At 36.1% G+C, this 17,875-nt stretch overlaps 3 protein-coding genes across 3 annotated transcripts; all 3 read right to left on the reverse strand.

The window, feature by feature from the left end:
- Window positions 1–845: 845 nt before the first annotated feature.
- On the reverse strand, window positions 846–4,026 carry LOC141298726 (uncharacterized). The gene is made up of 3 exons (XM_073829028.1): window positions 3,843–4,026; window positions 3,369–3,773; window positions 846–1,361 (listed from the first exon to the last, which is right to left on the reverse strand). Exons 1-3 carry the CDS (start codon window positions 4,024–4,026, stop codon window positions 1,318–1,320), a joined length of 633 nt encoding a protein of 210 aa, XP_073685129.1. The 3' UTR covers window positions 846–1,317.
- A 1,036-nt stretch (window positions 4,027–5,062) lies between these two features.
- On the reverse strand, window positions 5,063–15,420 carry htatsf1 (HIV-1 Tat specific factor 1). Its single transcript, XM_073829923.1, has 10 exons — window positions 15,346–15,420; window positions 14,599–14,763; window positions 14,274–14,490; window positions 14,139–14,186; window positions 13,421–13,575; window positions 11,694–11,857; window positions 11,459–11,555; window positions 9,400–9,489; window positions 7,486–7,623; window positions 5,063–5,804 (listed from the first exon to the last, which is right to left on the reverse strand). The coding sequence occupies exons 2-10, from the start codon at window positions 14,761–14,763 to the stop codon at window positions 5,529–5,531; spliced, it is 1,350 nt and encodes a 449-aa protein (XP_073686024.1). The 5' UTR covers window positions 15,346–15,420; the 3' UTR covers window positions 5,063–5,528.
- Window positions 15,421–15,559: 139 nt separating this feature from the next.
- On the reverse strand, window positions 15,560–17,841 carry LOC141299558 (adhesion G-protein coupled receptor G6-like). The gene is made up of 5 exons (XM_073829924.1): window positions 17,741–17,841; window positions 17,373–17,653; window positions 17,194–17,295; window positions 16,780–16,944; window positions 15,560–16,694 (listed from the first exon to the last, which is right to left on the reverse strand). Exons 1-5 carry the CDS (start codon window positions 17,788–17,790, stop codon window positions 16,543–16,545), a joined length of 750 nt encoding a protein of 249 aa, XP_073686025.1. The 5' UTR covers window positions 17,791–17,841; the 3' UTR covers window positions 15,560–16,542.
- Window positions 17,842–17,875: the final 34 nt, after the last annotated feature.

Below are 17,875 nucleotides of genomic sequence, written 5' to 3' on the forward strand. Positions count from 1 at the left end.
TGACCTGAATCCTATTGAGATGCTGTGGCATGACCGTAAAAAGGCGGTTCATGCTTGAAAACCCTCGAAAATTCTGCTAAGATGAGTGGGCCAAAATTCCTGCACAGTGCTGTAACAGACGTTAACACTTGATTGCAGTTGTTGCTGCTAAGGGTGGCCCAACCAGTTATTAAGTTTAGGGGGGCAAACACTTTTTCACACAGGGCTATGTGGGTTTGGATTTTGTTTTCCCTTCATAATAAAAAGCTTCATTCAAAAACTGCATGTTTTGTTTACTTGTGTTATCTTTAATTAATATATGTTTGATGATCTGAAACATTAAAGTGTGACAAACATGCAAAAAAAAATAAAAAATCAGGAAGAGGGCCAACACTTTTTCACACCACTGTATATTTGTAAAAATCTCTGAATTAAACAAGGAAGCTAAATCTAATGTACTAATAAACAACAGACGGTCAAGGAGGTGAAATTAAAATGTCTAAATGTGTATGAACCGAAAGTATGAACGAACGGACAATTTACATGTCAGATTAATTAAACAAATGGACACCTGTCTATTCATACTGAAAAGAGACTACTGTATACTATTTTTGAAAATAATTGAGGAGATTTGTCCTTTAGCTGTTTTGTCATACTCGTACATCAAAAGTGAGGGCTTGTGACAGGGAAATACATCACCGCTTGAGGGAAAAAGCGTAAAGCAGGTTTTGCAAACAGGTTTGTTAAGACGAAGTCCAATAACATTTGTACAACTTCAAAGAAATTTATTTTTGGTTTGCGCATGTCGGTTAACTTTCACCATTAGCTTTTGTTGGGCTTCTGCATAGCCAGATTTAGAGAGTCGACACACTTTTGAAGTTTTTTTTAATCCCACAAGTTATGAGGAACTTTTCAGAGAGAAAATGCACCTATATTAAATACATATTTGCTGACAAATGACAATATAGTTTTTACATTCAGAACTTCATGGTCAGTGGTAATAATATTAACTTTTAAAAAACAGAACACTAAACACAAAGAAAGTTTGGTAAAACTGTAATCAAATATAAATAGGCTTCCTCATTCACCCATTAAAAAGCTAAGAGAAATTAACTATTTCCAATCAAGTATTTTCTTATGTCCTACTACAAGATAGCTTATTCACAGGCAATTACTACTATTCATCTCTGAGGAATGTCTGACACCATGAATATTATGGTTTGAGTCACTCTGCCAGATGTCCAAAAAGCACGGCATTCTTAAGCTTACATAATAATGTAAACACAGGCAGTCTGGCGCTGAAAATGTACTTTCGTCATTGAGCCAGAAATTGCTTCTTCAATACCAGTACAAATCCTTACTGATTTCTGAGACAGGCACACCTGGAAAACACAAGATGATCACAAATAAAAAATGTATCATCACTTTTATCATCAAATTCCTTTATATAAGTTGTTTCAAACCTGTATAAGTTGATTTCTATAGTATTTTTTTTCCATACTTTGGAAGTTAGTGGGGACCAGCAACTATTTGGCCAGCCACATTCTTCAAAGTTTGTTCTTTTATGTTCAAACTAAGACAGAAACTCATACAGGTTTGGAACAACTTGAGGGTGAGTAAATGACAGAATTTTCATTTGTGTCTGAAATATATGACTTCATATTATATCCACCTTATTTATCCATAAGAGTGAGCAAGGCCACCCATTTGTCAAATTTACATGCAAGGTTCCTGATCTTGCTTCCAGCTATTTTTAGCTGTACAAAACAACTCGTTTTGCTGCTTGATATTGCAAACTGGCGTGTCTTACCATCTTACTTCAATTCATTATGAACACACTGGTTTGTAATGTAAACTATGTAAGCCTGTTTCCCCCACTCATTAAAAAATAAAATAAGGAACTGCAACTTGTTTTCTCAATTCTGAGAAAAAAAGTCAGGACTGCGAGTTTATATCTCACAATTATGACTTTTTTTCTTGCAATTGTGAGTTTACATCTTGCATTTCTTACTTTTTTCCTCAGAATTGGGAAATATAAACTCACAATTGCAAATTATAAAGTAAGAATTGCGAGATATAAAAGAATTGCGGGATATAAACTAAAAATTTCGAGAAATAAAGTCAGAATTGCGAGATATAAACTCAATTGTGAGTTTGTATCTCGCAATTCTTTTATATCTCTCAATTCTGACTAGTTATAAAGTCAGAATTGTGAGATATAAAAGAATTGTGGGATATAAATGCATTTGCAAGAAATAATCAGAATTGCAAGATATAATTTTTCTCAGAATTGTGAGTTTACATTTTGCAATTCTGACTTTTTTCTCAAAATTATGAGACATAAACTTGCAATTGCGAGTTATAAAGTACAGTTCTGAGGAGAAAAAAGACTGATATGTTCTTAGAATAGTGAGTTTATATCACACAAATTCTGACTTTTTTCTCAGAATTGCAATTGCGAGTTTGTATCAGGCAATTCTGAGAAAAAAGTCAGAATTGCGAGATATAAACACAATTGTGAGAAAAAAAAAAGTCAGACTTGTGAGATAAAAAGTCGCAATTACCATTTAAAATTTTTTTTTCAGTGGCGGAAATGCTTCCATAGCAAAGAGTTTACTGCACTTTGTTATTCATCTCGCCAATATGAAACTAATGAACCGGAAATCTTGCACACATTCACCGAAAACTAGTCGCTCTTTTGTTTCAAACCCCTTCAGAATGATAAAGGCTAATCTGATCACCTTGTTTTGGTTTCTTTTACTTTATTACTAGCTGGCTGTTCACTATTCCTATCAAAACAATTCATTTCTTGTCAACTCGCGTTTGAGGCATTTGCGAACTTAGCAGTGACATAACGTTACCTAGGATGACAATATTTTAGTTTTCAAAAAAGAGGACGTAGGACTTTTCCATACCAAAACTATATATCTTAGTCACCGTTATACAGATTTATCATAAACACAGCTAAAACAATGGCCATCCTTCACAAAACTAATAACTACCACAGTTTTTATCACAGGTAGAATGCAAAATGTTTCAATACAAGCATTTCAGTTAAATGGAATTTGTGCAGTATTCCAAACTTTTAATCCACGGGAGAAAATCAATACGCCGCAACAGTTTAAAATTAGCCCAATTCCGTGGAAAACATGCGGATTTGGCAACCCTACATCCAACACGAGCTGCATCCAAATCGATTTAAATACTTCGTGATGCGCGAAAATTATATTCAATATATGAATGTTTGCGGGAGCAGGATTAGGAAAATGGCGACTGTAGAAAGCAAAATCCGAATCCCGGACATTTTGGGCGATTTAGGATTTTTTTTTTTTTTTAATCCAAAAAGAGGACATGTCCGGGGATGAGGACGTTTGGTCACCATACGTTACCTGAATCTAGACCGATCCTGCTTCCATCCTTAAAGGCCGTTCCGGAATTCCACTCCGGTCTGGCTTCTGATTTTGAGAAGGGCGAGATCATGATGCCCCCTGTTGGCCGATCCATTTGTTGTAACATGTTCAGGTAAGTGCTGCCACTGCTCTCAGCAGCCACGGGCTGTTGGTAGAGTATTTGAGGCAGTTCGAAGGCTGTGCCCTGTCTAGGTGGACATTGCCAGAGAGATGATGGTGATGGTGATGATGATGATGATAGTACTGAGGGATTCACAATAACTCCCTGGGATGGAGGTGTATGTTCCATGGTTGTGAGTTGGGTCAGCTTTGAGGAGCCGGAGGAGTGTGCGGACTTGTTAGACCATGTTAGACCAGGAGATGCCCATGATGATGAGGGAACTTCTATGAGAAGAAAAGCATTAGATAGATAGATGAATAGACACACAGATAGATAGATGAACATTAACGCACCAGATTTGGGAGTCCTATTGATGTCCTTGGCTTTAATGCTGAGGTCTTTCGGTGTGGTTGCTTTATTCAGTGCACGGAAGAAGTGCTCATCCACTGCAGTGTTGATATCGCCTTGATAGTACGTAAAGAGCTGAGGAGGATCTCTACACTCCACTGAGCGCTTTAACAGTCTGTCCTCCATCATCCTGACTGAATACAACGGATGAGTTGTTTTAAAAAACAGATTCAATTTGTGTTCCGTTTAAATGAGTAAACATTACTTAATGAAATATATCTAGCATTTTGTCTTTATTCTGATATTTTACAATCATTTTACATTAAAATAAAGTAGCGAAGACTCATAAAACCACTCTTTCAAAGAGAGAACTCTCTGAGAACTCTCTCATTAAAGCTTTAGCTTAGGTATCCTACAACATCAACCCTAACACAATGATTTTGTGCATTCAACTAAATTAAATGTAGGCCTATATAAATATCAGCAATAAACATTTTCTTTCAAGCATTTTGTAATTTCACAACCTTTGATTTGTAAATTTTAAACTGTAAAATGTTGGTTTTATCAAAAATATTAAGCAGAACAATTGTTTTCAACATTAATAACAGTAAATGTTTCTTAAGCACCAAATCTGCATATTAGAGTGATTTCTGAAGGATCATGTAACACTGAAGACTGGAGTAATGATTCAAAATATTACATTTTGAAATATATTAAAATAGAAAACTGTTATTTTAAATTCTATTGTATATATTTCACCATACTTGGTAAGCATAAGATACTTCTTTCAACAACATAAAACAAATCTTACCAGACTTAAACATTTAAAAAGTAGTGTATATTACAATTTGTAAATATTGAGATGGCACAGTGCAGGTTATTAATATTTAAACATTATGTATTTGATAGAACATTTAAACCTCAGAACCAACAAAATGCTTTAAAGAAAAATCTTAAAAACGAGTAAAAACTGGCTATAGAAAATCCTTCAGGGGGAAAAAAAATCTAAATTAATTATTTCATATAAATAAGCTCTTATTTATTCTAGAAAAAAACACACTTTTAAGTAGGTAATAGTTTTGTTTTGTTTTGTTTTAAAGACAAAAAAAAAATTTAAACACACTTTTAAATGTGAACATGTATAGTTTCTACTTCAAGCACTCTTTTCTCCAATAGAAACATAACTTTAATTGCATTTACAAAGAAATTAAAACCCCAAACTGCTTACCGAACTGAATCCAGCCAACATCCAGCCACAGATCATACTAAAAGAAAACAAATGCGATACTACGTGCAGGAGGTGCTCTTCTTTACATGTGCACCGAAAAATGCAACCGAACGAGTTGAACAAGGTCTCTCACACAGATAAAATCACAGCTGTCATTAGGCTTACATGGAACTACTAGTTGTTTGTTCCCACTAATAAGCCAAAGATCTTCTTTAATAAACATCTTTTTCATGAAAGCAAGAAACAATGATGAGATCACAAAAAGTTTTTTTTTTTTTTTTTTACTATAAAACTATTAACAGACGTTCAAAATGATGACACACAAATGACTATTTACAGTCAAATTTCCATTATAGTCCAAATTTTGATATGATCATGTCATGGGAATAAACAATTTAAAGGAAGCACTATATTAGTGTGAAGATGTTTTAGCAAGAGACATTAAACAAGTTTCGCTCCACATCTACGCATCCTCATTATCACTTCCTGCTAAACTGCTATCAGTTGACTCCATTCCTCCTTCTTCTTCCTTGTCCTCCTTCTCATCTTTCTCCTCTTGCGGTTTTGTGGTACTTTCGTTCACATGTTCCTCCTGTCGAGTCTGTTCTGCTGCTTCTTGTGTGCTGGAATTTAGTTGTTCAGCTGCTTTAGCTTTAACTTCGGCAGATGCACTCGCGTCACCCAGGAAAGAGGACCAGCCTTTCAGTCTCTCTTCTCGTTCTCGTGAGGTTTCCTCAATCTGGGTGAACAGAACCAAAATGTGAGACAAAAAAGCAGAAGAGAAGAGAAATGATTACATTTGTGTACATTTTTTGGTCATTTTGTTGTGACATGACCCTGAAATTGACCCTATTAACTTTCTTAATATACAGTCGTGGCCAAAAGTTTTGAGAATTACATAAATATTGGAAACTGGAAAAGTTTCTGCTTAAGTTTCTATAATAGCAATTTGCATATACTCCAGAATGTTATGAAGAGTGATCAGATGAATTGCATTATCCTTCTTTGCCATTAAAATTAACTTGATCCCGAAAAAAACTTTCCACTGCATTGTTAAGAAGTCTTCAGGGCGTCCAAGAAAGACCAGCAAGCGCCAGGATGGTCTCCTAAAGAGGATTCAGCTGCGGGATCGGAGTGCCACCAGTGCAGAGCTTGCTCAGGAATGGCAGCAGGCAGGTGTGAGCGCATCTGGACGCACAGTGAGGCCAAGGCTTTTGGAAGATGGCCTGGTGGCAAGAAGGGCAGCAAAGAAGCCACTTCTCTCCAAAAAAAAACATCAGGGACAGATTGATCTTCTGCAGAAAGTATGGCGAATGGACTGCTGAGGACTGGGGCAAAGTCATATTCTCTGAAGCCTCTTTCCGATTGTTTGGGGCATCTGGAAAAAGGCTTGTCCGGAGAAGAAAAGGTGAGCGCTACCATCAGTCCTGTGTCATGCCAACAGTAAAGCATCCTGAGACCATTCATGTGTGGGGATGCTTCTCATCCAAGGGAGTGGGCTCACTCACAATTTTGCCCAAAAACACAGCCATGAATAAAGAATGGGACCAAAACACCCTCCAACAGCAACTTCTTCCAACAATCCAACGACAGTTTGGTGAAGAACAATGCATTTCCCAGCACGATGGAGCACCGTGCCATAAGGCAAAAGTGATAACTAAGTGGCTCAGGGCCAAAACATTGACATTTTGGGTCCATGGCCTGGAAACTCCCCAGATCTTAAAACTTGTGGTCAATCCTCAAGAGGCGGGTGGACAAACAAAAACCCACTAATTCTGACAAACTCCAAGAAGTGATTATGAAAGAATGGGTTGCTATCAGTCAGGATTTGGCCCAGAAGTTGATTGAGAGCATGCCCAGTCGAATTGCAGAGGTCCAACACTGCAAATACTGACTCTTTGCATAAATGTCATGTAATTGTCGATAAAAGCCTTTGAAACATATGAAGTGCTTGTAATTATATTTCAGTACATCACAGAAACAACTGAAACAAAGATCTAAAAGCAGTTGAGCAGCAAACTTTGTGAAAACTAATGTGTCATTCTCAAAACGTTTGGCCACGACTGTACATCTCAGGTCTAATTGTGCATGTGATTCCAAAGGAGAAAAATGCATGTCTTTGTTTACTCAATGTAATAACTTTCCTTATCTGATGACATCATTAAGGCCATGCAGATGATTGGACAGTGTTAAACAACAGCCAGATAGCTATTTAGTGACTGTTTTAGCAATTCCGCATTTGGTTTATATGTACAGTTACGTGCTTTACATGATTCAGTAAATTCCTGATTGGTAAACTAATGTTCCCCTCTACATTTTTGCTCTTCAAACATCTTTCATTCCGAAAATATCAGATTGAGGAAGTAAAGTGGGTTGCAATCAGCAACTAATGATGGCTTTAAATAGGTCAAGTATTTTACCTGGTAGTCAGTTACACCATCCCACAACTGTGCTGATAGCTTCCTCCCACCAAACCAGCGTCCATTCAGAGCTATCTGACACAAGTCTGCCTCTTCAGGTTCCTTAAAAGCCACGGATGCCACTCCATCAGGGTGCCTCTGATTTCCATGGAAAAAGTAAAGAGTATAGTGTTAGAAAAAGCAGAATTAGACATTCGAATTGTCACTGATTTTAAATACAACTACTTTCCAAACCAAGACTTTTGTTTATCTTTGAAACACAAATAAAGATATTTTTTGATGAAATCTGAGAGCTTTCTGACCCTGCATAGACAGCAATACAACTGATACATTCAAGGCCCAAAAAGGTACTAAGGACTAGGGCTGTAATCAACCAAAGAAAATCTTGGTCGACTGAAGTCCAGTAACTTTCGACTAAAAATCGACTAAAAATGACGTTGTGGAGAAAAAAAAAACGTACATTACATTAATTAGATACGTACTGTGCTCAGTACTTGGTAGCCTTGTTGTCTGCCTAAATTAATTATAAATAAACATAAAAAACTTATAGACTTTTTGCAGTATATTTAATCGTTTTTGACCTAATTATTTTGCACTGAAATGAGTCTGACACACGAGTCTGTCGTCTCTGACAGCGGTGCATCACGTGCACCTGCGCAATATCATAGCCTGTGATTTCTGAAAACAGTACTATGTTGTCAACTAGTGATATCACAAGAACTTTTGAGGAATGTGCAACATAATTTAGAAAATTATTTTTGTCATATGTTATAAGTATAACTGTCAGACACTATCATTTCAGCCGCTCTGCGCAGCTCGCACAGAGCGAGGCTGAACATTAGAGCTCAGCTACGCGGCTGAGACACGAATAGACTTAACTCCTTCCGTGATATTATTTTTCCGTTTGGATGAGAGGCCGTTCACATGTCGCGACTAAAAAGGCGTGGAAAACGCTAGGCGCGATGCTTTCTTCCTTGTCAACAAAGCGCTCTGGCGCTTGCTCTCCGGAAGCGTCTGCCGTTTCTAAGCAACCATCAGCTGCGCTCTAGCTCCAAATATGCGTCTCATGCATTGTTGCTTCTATTAGCGTCAAAATAATGGAGGCTTGACAAATCATAAAGTTCAGAAAATCCTTAGACCACAATGATGAGCTGTTTCTGCTGAGGTTTCAATGTAACGGAAAAACGTGAGGAAGCTGATGAAGCGGAAAAAACGAGCGCGTCGCACCGCGTGCGCGTCGCTTCCATTATGCGCGCGCAAGACGCGCATCTATATTTGAAATAACGAACTTGATCGCGCAAAAGACGCTACATGTGAACGGCCCCAAAAGCCTACTTATCTGTCTCTCTTCTCCAGTGGGTTGGGCTAATCCAAAAAAGTGAAAACAATGGGGGTGTTCTGAAAACAGACTGTTCCCTGTGAAACAGGGGTGCTCTGAAAACACCCCCATTAGCAATTAGTGCTTTCCGCCTGATGAAATAAGCACGGCCAAACTGATGAAATGAGCGCGGCAAAAAATCGACCAATCAGAATTTTGGTCGAACCAGACCGTATCGACCAATTAATCGACTAATCGACTGGGACGTTACAGCCCTACTAAGGACATCGTTAAAATAGTCCATGTGACATCAGTGGTTCAGCCGTAATGTTATGAAGCTAGAACAACACTTTTTGTGCACAGAGAAAACAAAAATAATGACTTCATTTAACAATTTCTTTCTTAGTAGTTGCTTTGCAGTCTATTCAGGGTCAGAAAGCTCTTGGATTTCATTAAAAATATCTTTTTGTATTCCGAAGATATATAAAGGACTTACAGGTTTGGATTGGAACGACATGAGGGTGAGTGATTAATGACAGAATTTGAATTTTTGGGTTGTATTATAATAACTGTGACAGGAGTAAAAGAGGACTTACATCAAAGATGATGACCTTCTTCACTTGCCCGAATTTCTCACATTCTGTTCGTAGATCATCTCTGTACTCATTCAGAACCAAAGGATCCTCCTGCATGAGACATAGGGCGCAGCTCTTTAACACAATGTCAGTCAAAAGTCTAGACACATTAGTAGCAATTTATATTCCTCATTATTTAAAAACTTTTATCTTAAGGCTTATGGTTAAATGATTAGTTAGTAGGGTTAGATTCTTTGAAGAAGCTGTAGGCCTAATATTATACAGATTTGGTTAGTTTGATATACAGAACCAGTCAAAAGTTAAGAAGTCTTTTCTGCTCAACAAGCCTGCATTTATTTGATCCAAAGTACAGCAAAAACAGCAACATTTTGAAATGTTTTTACTATTTAAAATAACCGTTTTCTATTTAAACAAATTTTAAAATGTAATTTATTCAAAGCTGAATTTTTAGCTTCATTACTCCAGTCACATGATCCTTCAGAAATCATTCTAATATTCTGATTTGCTGCTCAAAAACATTTATTATTATTATGAGTAGATTTCAGAGAAGTTTTCTGTGATGAATAGAAAATTCAGAAAAATAGCATTTATCTGAAATAGAATTATAAATGTCTTCAACATTCAACATCAACATTAAAAGTAATTCATTTCTATAAAGTAAGTTTATTTCTATAATGATATATACACTGATTTCAAGCTTTTGAACGGTATAAGTGTATACATTTACAAAAGCTTTTTATTTCAGATACTTCAGAATTCTGAAAAAATGTGCTCAACTGTTTTAAATATTTATAATAACAATAATAATGTTTCTTGAACAGCAAATCAGCATATTAGAGTGATTTCTAAAGGATCATGTGACACTGAAGACTGGGGTAATGATGCTGAAAATGTAGCTTTGATCTCAGGAATAAACTACATTTTAAAAATATATTAAAATAGAAAGCGGTTATTTTAAACAGTAAAAATATTTCATAACATTTCTCTTTTTGCTGTCCTTTGGGTTAAATAAATGCAGGCTTGGTAAGCAGTAGAGACTGAAACACTAAAAAAAACACTGAAAATCCTACTGTTCAAAAACTTTTGACTGGTAGTGTATGTTATTGGTCTCATATGCTTACCAAAGGTGCATTTATTTGATCAAAAATGCAGTAAAAACAGTAATATTGTGAACTACTATTACAATTTAAAACCACTATTTTCCATTTCGAATACATTTTCAAATGTAATTTATTCCTGTGATGGTAAAGCTGAATTTTCAGCATCATTACTCCAGTCTTCAGTGTCACACGATCCTTCAGAAATCATTCTAATATGCTGATTTGATTTATCATTTATGTTGAAAACAGCTGTGCTGCTTAATATTTTTTGTGGAAGCCACGATGCATTTTTTCAGAAATTCTTTGATGAATAGAATGTCCAAAAGAACAGCATTTTTTTAAAAATAGAAATCATGGTAAGAATTTTAATTAATGTTACAATATTAATAAGAAAATTAGTGTGCACAGTTTATCTCCAAATTAAATTGGCCATATGTATTATTTATAATTAAGCACTATATTATTTATAGTTGCGTTACATACATAGTTTTAGTCTAATTTAAGTATCAGTCTCTTTCATTAAACACAATTAAAAGTCATAGAAATCATGACGATGCTTGAATTGCAGATCCACACCTGCATTCCTGTTCTCATCTGACCCTTTAGGTTGCACCTACTTCAGGAATGCAGACAGACCTGCCGCAAGATGTTCATCGCTGTTACGGAGAAACTAAACAATGCCGTAGCTCTAAACTGTTGCTAATCAAGACCATTACTGTAATTAACCTCTCACATCTTAAATACCAGCGCAAGGCTGAAGGTATTCTGAGCTGTAAAAATAAACTCTGTAGGTTTGGTTTCAGCTGCAGCAAAAGACATTTGACAAAAGCTGTTAGGAGGTACTTTTTTCATGCAAATGGCATTCAATGTAAAGTGCTGCTAACAAAATGTTCTTCTATGTGTAGTTTGTTGCAGTGTATTTTGTGGGTGTGTCTGCATGTTTTGTGATTAACTCTTGCCTCAAAGTCACTGGGATGAAACATGTTTTGGATGATGATGACTTTTTCATGCCTTTTGCGAGCATCCCCAGCCTTTTCTGGCCTCCAGTCCAGCTGCCTGTTAATCATAAATTACAAAAGTGTCAGTCATAACTACAGCAATACAAAAAATATGGTGATTAGGCAGAGCATTGTTGCACCAACCATCAGAATCGACTATATAGAGCTGCAGGAGTCAGTCTGAACAGGCTCTTACTTTTGTTGCTGCTGGACCTTTTTGCGATATTCTTTGTTCTTTTTCTTCTTCTTGTTGGCGTCATATTGTCCTTTGAGCTCGAATCGCGCTGCCTCCACGTGCAGCTGGTAGCCTCGAATCTCTGACTCATCCAGAAGCCGCTCGGCAAGAGCCACAGACTCTTTCTGCAAGGAATTATAAAATAATAAAAATATTTGTCTACAAATTATAAAAAACACATGTAAATAAGGTTAAAGAGCTTTAAAATGTCAACTTAAAATACAGCTGAAAAAAATAGGTTACATTTGAATACTAAATTATTGCAAATAAAAATAAAGATAAATAGAAAAAAAAACACTAAACATTACTAAAACTTCAACTAAATTTAAAATTAAAATATAAAAATCTAATTCAAAATATTAATAAATACTATAATAGTATATACTTCACCACTCAAGTTTTTTTTAAAGTTTGAAAAATTCTCTTTTTCTCACCAAGCCTGCATTTATTTGATCAAAAGTACAGCAAAAGCAGTAACATTTAGATTTCTATTTGAATATATTTGAAAAAATAATTAATTTATTCCTGTGATCAAAGCTAGATTTTCAGCATCATTACTCCAGTCTTCAGTGTCACACGATCACTATGTCTCTATTTTAATATGCTGATTTGCTGTTTAAGAAATATTTTATTATTATTATTATCAATATTTAAAACAGTGGAGTACATTTGTTTTAGGATTCTTGGATAGAAAAAAAAAGATCAAAAACAAAAGCTTTTGTAACATCATACCACTCTTAAGATTGGATTCAGTATAATTTTAAATTATAGAAATGATAAATAATAGAAATTAATACTTTTATTTAGCAAGGATGCTTCAAATTGCTCAAAGGTGATGATAAAGACATTTACAATGTTACAAAAGATTTCTATTTCAGAAAAATGCTGTTCTTCTGAACTTTCTAGTCATCAAAGAAACCTGAAATAATTCTACTCAGCTGTTTTTAACAATGTTTTTGGAGCAGCAAATCAGAATATTAGAATGATGTCTGAAGGATCATGTGACTGGAGTAATGATGCTAAAAATACAGCTTTGAAGTCACAGGAAATATATTATATATTCACACAGAAAGCAGTTATTTTAAATAGCAAAAATATTTTTAAAATTTACAGTTTTTGCTGTGCTTTGGATCAAATAAATGCAGGCTTGGTGAGCAGAAGAGAATTCTTTAAAAAACAAAACATCTTACTGTTCAAAAACTTTTGACTGGTAGTGTAAATAATAGTAAAATAACATTGAATGTAAAGTAAGTGTTTAAAAAAAAAAAATGAAATAAATAAGTATAAAACTTTTATGTTGGTTTCTGGTCATTTAGGCCGAGTAAGGGTTTTCTTTTTCCTAAAAATGCTAGTTAATGTTATCAAATTGGACTAAAAAAAATTTGGTTACACTTGGTGTTTCTGATCAAAAATGACCAGTCTCTTAAAAATTGCTTATAAATGTTATGCTGTCAACTTGTTTTCTTTCAATTTGCACAGGTTTTACATTTACTGACTGTAGACTGACTCTGAGCTTAGTTTTTAAGTAAACATAGGCCAAAGTATCCACATTTAATGCTTTTTTTAAATTTATAAATTAAATGCATAAGCACAGAACAATGAGGCCTACGATCAATCAATTTCATTCAAAGATTTTTAGCATGGCACAAAGAATAAATATACATGATCACAGTACTACAATGACCAACCTTCAGGTAGCAGCAAAGTCCGTCTCCTTTTTGGTTTCCGTCCTTGTCCTTGTAAAGCTTTATTTTATACTCCTCTGTAATAGGATCACGCATGATAATTCCACATTTGGACATGACCTCCACAAATTCATCAGGAGTTATATCTGGAGGAAGACCTAGCAGAAAGACACATTCACGCATGAATCAAAATTGTCAGTTCTGATTTAAAGGAGAACTTAAATTCCAGACTAAAAAATTGTGTGATCATGTCATCCAAGATGTTCACGTCTGTCTTCTTCAGTCGCAAAGAAATTAAGGTTTTTGAGGAAAGCACTCCAGGATTTTTCTCCATATAGTGGACTTCAATGGTGTCCAATTGATGGTTCAAATTGTTTCAATGCAGCTTCAAAGTGCTCTAAATGATCCCAGCTGAGGAATAAGGGATTGTTTCTCTAGATAAGACCCTTATTCCTCGGCTGGGGATGTTTTTCTCAAAAACCTTAATTTCTTTGCAACTGAAGAAAGAAAGAAAGACTTGAACATCTTGGATGACAAGAGGAAATTTTTATTCTGGAAGCGAAATTCTCCTTTAAACCAGTCCACTGATTTAAAAAAAAAAAACAGAAATGGCCACTAGATGGAGTCATACCAGTATTTACAACATAAAACCAGCTTCATATCAAAATTAAAGACAAAAATAGCAACCTAATGTAATCGAAATTGTAGCGAAATTATTTACCTGTCACATAAACATTGGTGTTTTTGTCCTTTTCAACTTCAAACCATCCTGTAAAGCACAACACACAATGTTTATTAGTTAATATAATTAGACTACATGGTTAAAAAAAACATTCAGTAATGAATAACTTCGTACCTGGATCTGCTTTCCTTTTCTCTCCTTTCTGAGCTCCCTCCTTAGTTTTGCCCTGGTCTGAGCTCTCCTCCAGCTTTTTAGGCTCTTCTGTTTTTTTGCTCGCCTCTGGTTTGTCAGGGAGAGATTCGGGGGCAGTAGCTGCAGCAGATGGATCAGGGACCCCTTCCTCATTGAATCCATAGTTTGCTTGATACGCTGCAATAAAATCATCATTTACCTATAAAGAAACACATAACAAATGAATTTTATGACAGAACCTACTGTGACTGGGTTATGAAAGCAGACTAATTGAGTAACTTGAGTATTTTGTTTGGTAATGAGAGACCTTTGGAAACCATGCTCTCTTTTCTTGGTCCCAGTCGTACACAGTGCCATCTTCTGGGTCGACATATGTGAATGGATTCTCTCCACCCTCTTGCGGTTGTCCATACAGCTGCTGCAAACGGAGCTGCTCAAGAAACTCTTTATTACCATCTGAGTTCCCGCTCATCTTCAGAAACACCAAGATAAGACAGAGGCACGTAAGAAACTATATATGAAAACAAAACATAGGAGCCATACACACAGAGAGAGAGAGAGATAGAACTAATTAAAGGTAATATCACCTTGTGAACACTATATTACGTTGTAACTATGAATATTTACTCAAATCTAATGGCAGCCAATGTAGATAAGCTAAATGTTATAGACTGGCTCTAAATAATAAAAAAAACGACACACCAGACTGGAAATAATTAACTTGTGGGCGTTCAGTCGCTTGATTTAAGGATTGCGCGTCTACATATTTACGTCACATTTTAATTAAATATATTTATATAATGTAATCGACCCGCCTGGTATGAGTTCTCAAAGTTTTCAGCCCAAAGATGTATTCATAAATTATATGAGGCGACAGACTGATGTGAACTGCCCCATATCAATCCGCTTATGATGATGTGAAGGGTAAACACACGGCTGCTTATCGGCTTATTTTGAGCCAGAGCGCTATCTAGATTTATTATATTAGGTGAACGATAAGGTCTTTACTCTGCTTCAACATTTTACATGAGGACTGTATTTAAAAAGATCCCACCTTTTCCAGTGTTGAGCCTCCAAAAACGTACAAGTGTTGCACTTCCGAGAAGCGTGCACGTGCGCCGCTGTGCGTCTTCCGGAATACAACTATCGACTTCACATGTGTAACGTTAGTTCCTCTCTCTAAAGTTCCTCTTGAGGTACTAATAAGTCACTTTTTAGACTTTAAAGGTTTATTTAGAACCTAAAGATTTATTAGGAAAGGTGATTATTTCACAAAAATGGCACATCGCACACAAATTATACATTATTTAAATATTTGGTATACATGTTGACATAAGAATAGGTGCATACTAGTATAGAGTAGTTTCATGAGGCATAATCAATCAGCCATATTGGCGGCACTGAACATAAACAATGCCACTGAACCGAACAAAACTCGCATATTTTGCTGATTATTGCTGCTGAAAATGATCAATTATTGTCATGTTTTCGGCTGTACTAATCGGTCGGACAGGGCAAAACATTTGGAGTACTACAGACTGCCAAAAGTTATAACAAGTCAAGGAGAAGAGTGCACCTGTCTGTGGAACAAAAGACATTTGTGGTTTGCCAAACTGAACCAGGATTTCCAGGGCAAGAACCTTGACAACATTCATGTTTGTTCTTGTCATTTCCGGTCAGGTAGGTGAAATATTAGGCTATTATCTTAATTAAAGGCTGTATCAGCGATTCTAGGCTGAAACATGAAGTGTCACATTCAGCTAGGGCTGCACGATTAATCGCACGATGTTGTGAGGCGCGTTTTGTCAATGAAGCCGGTACTTTGATTAGTAGTAAATCTCCATCACGTGCGTTCAGCTGGAGCGGCAAATACTACACAGAGACGTAAATCATATCGCGCCCTTTCCTGCATACTAAGTCCTTCTCTATATGATTTAGCAGCTTCCACACCTTTTTCCCATGGTTTAGACAGCATAAATTAGCAGAACAATGTATTCAGTACATTAACCGTGCAGTCAATGCTGTTGTTGACATCTGAGTATCGCCAATATGGCCGCACATCCAGGTAACTGACCAAATCGTGATGTAAGTGCAAACCCTCTATAATGACCCCAATCAAGCCAGATTTACATAACTTTTTTGATTCTACTATTATTTCATGAAAGGTTTATTCACTATTTTTTTCTTAACAGCCAAGTGATTTTAAAATTGAAAGTTACCAGTACAGACCAACAAACAAAAACAGTCACATTTATGTTGGATAGATATCTGTGTCATATCCATTCTTCCATGGCTTTGCAGGAAACTCAAGCCCAGTTGCTGTGGCAGGAGATGTATCATAGGGAAGAACCGTCAATCCTCCTCTGGCTCTTGGTATCACCAAACTGTTTTCATATACAAATCCTATCACAGGAAAAGTTAAGACAAGAAAACGTAAAAGATTTGAACATTATAGTACTAACAGTATGTCATATTGGAAATGTTTTACCAAGGTCGGGTCTTGTGATAGTCATTTGATGTTGGCTGGACTCTGAGGAAACCGTTGAGCTCTGGGTTGAATTAGACTTGATGGATCTCACAGATGCCATGAAAGGAAACGTATTTGGTGGATTGGGTTTGTGTTTGGGGACCACAGTCGCAGTTTGGCTCCATTCTGAAAACAATCAGTAACTTAATGCTTGTTTTTTCCAAGATTGTTAAAGGAAAAGTTCACCCAAAATTAAAATTCTGTCATTAATTACTCACCCCCTTGGATTTCATCAAAAATATATTTTTTGTGTTCCGAAGATGAACAAAGGTCTTAAAGGTTTGGAACAACATGAGGGTGAGTAATTAATGACAGAATTTTCATTTTTGGATGAACTACCCCTTTAAAATTGCAAGAAAGAATTTTTTGCTTTACCAGAGTATTCCTGCAGCTTGAAAGCACCACAACATAAATGTATTCTCCATTGCTTGCGTACATTTTCCTTCATGAGGCAATGGAACACAAAAATAAAGAATCCTGGAACAAATCACAACATATTAAATGGACTGGATCCTAGAACTGAATCTAAATTAATTTTATTTGCACTTTCTAACCTTGAAGGCTGTTCAGTATGGAGAACAGGTAGAGAAGGAACACTTTGACAGGACCCCAAGCGAGAAAAGCCACAGACCAGGTGAGACCTAGTAAGAAGGTAAGGCTCGCCACAGCACGCAGGTCTTTCAAGATCCCACTCCTGGTGCCGGCTGGTTGATTGACTTGCATGTTTCGGATCTGTATCAGAACCACTAAGAAGATGGAGCCATTGCACAGTAGTATGAAGGCTATGTAGCTCACTACTGACACGTAGAAAACCACATCATTTTGCACCCAGCAGCTGAAAAAGATATGAGATTCATTCAGATTCAGATTCATTCAACATGATGGTAATGTAAAGTTATGTCACGATTTTAACTTCACTAACAACATTTCTGAATCATCCAGTGTCATTTGGGAACCATTCATGGCATTCATGCCATATGCATCTCTCTTTACAGCCACCACCAAGCCACATATAACAAGCGGAATCCCTGTAAAAAGACATAATGGATGTCAAACA

Source organism: Garra rufa, chromosome 23 (genome assembly GCF_049309525.1).
Source record: "Garra rufa chromosome 23, GarRuf1.0, whole genome shotgun sequence".
NCBI classification, from domain to species: Eukaryota; Metazoa; Chordata; class Actinopteri; order Cypriniformes; family Cyprinidae; genus Garra; species Garra rufa.

Bases quoted from the DNA above. Each gene is read 5' to 3' on its own strand.
- LOC141299558 (XM_073829924.1), bottom strand. From the start codon at position 17,790: ATGAATGCCATGAATGGTTCCCAAATGACACTGGATGATTCAGAAATG. The intron at 17,296-17,372 runs GTTAGAAAGTGC...GATTTGTTCCAG, and splicing joins CATACTGAACAGCCTTCAAG to GATTCTTTATTTTTGTGTTC. The intron at 16,945-17,193 runs GTAAAGCAAAAA...GATTGTTTTCAG, and splicing joins CAAGCTGCAGGAATACTCTG to AATGGAGCCAAACTGCGACT.
- htatsf1 (XM_073829923.1), bottom strand. From the start codon at position 14,763: ATGAGCGGGAACTCAGATGGTAATAAAGAGTTTCTTGAGCAGCTCCGT. The intron at 14,491-14,598 runs GTCTCTCATTAC...GTTTCTTTATAG, and splicing joins AGAGAGCATGGTTTCCAAAG to GTAAATGATGATTTTATTGC. The intron at 14,187-14,273 runs GTACGAAGTTAT...TGTGCTTTACAG, and splicing joins GAAAAGGAAAGCAGATCCAG to GATGGTTTGAAGTTGAAAAG.
- LOC141298726 (XM_073829028.1), bottom strand. From the start codon at position 4,026: ATGATGGAGGACAGACTGTTAAAGCGCTCAGTGGAGTGTAGAGATCCT. The intron at 3,774-3,842 runs GTGCGTTAATGT...TTCTTCTCATAG, and splicing joins CAATAGGACTCCCAAATCTG to AAGTTCCCTCATCATCATGG. The intron at 1,362-3,368 runs GTAACGTATGGT...TGTGTTTTCCAG, and splicing joins CAGGATCGGTCTAGATTCAG to GTGTGCCTGTCTCAGAAATC.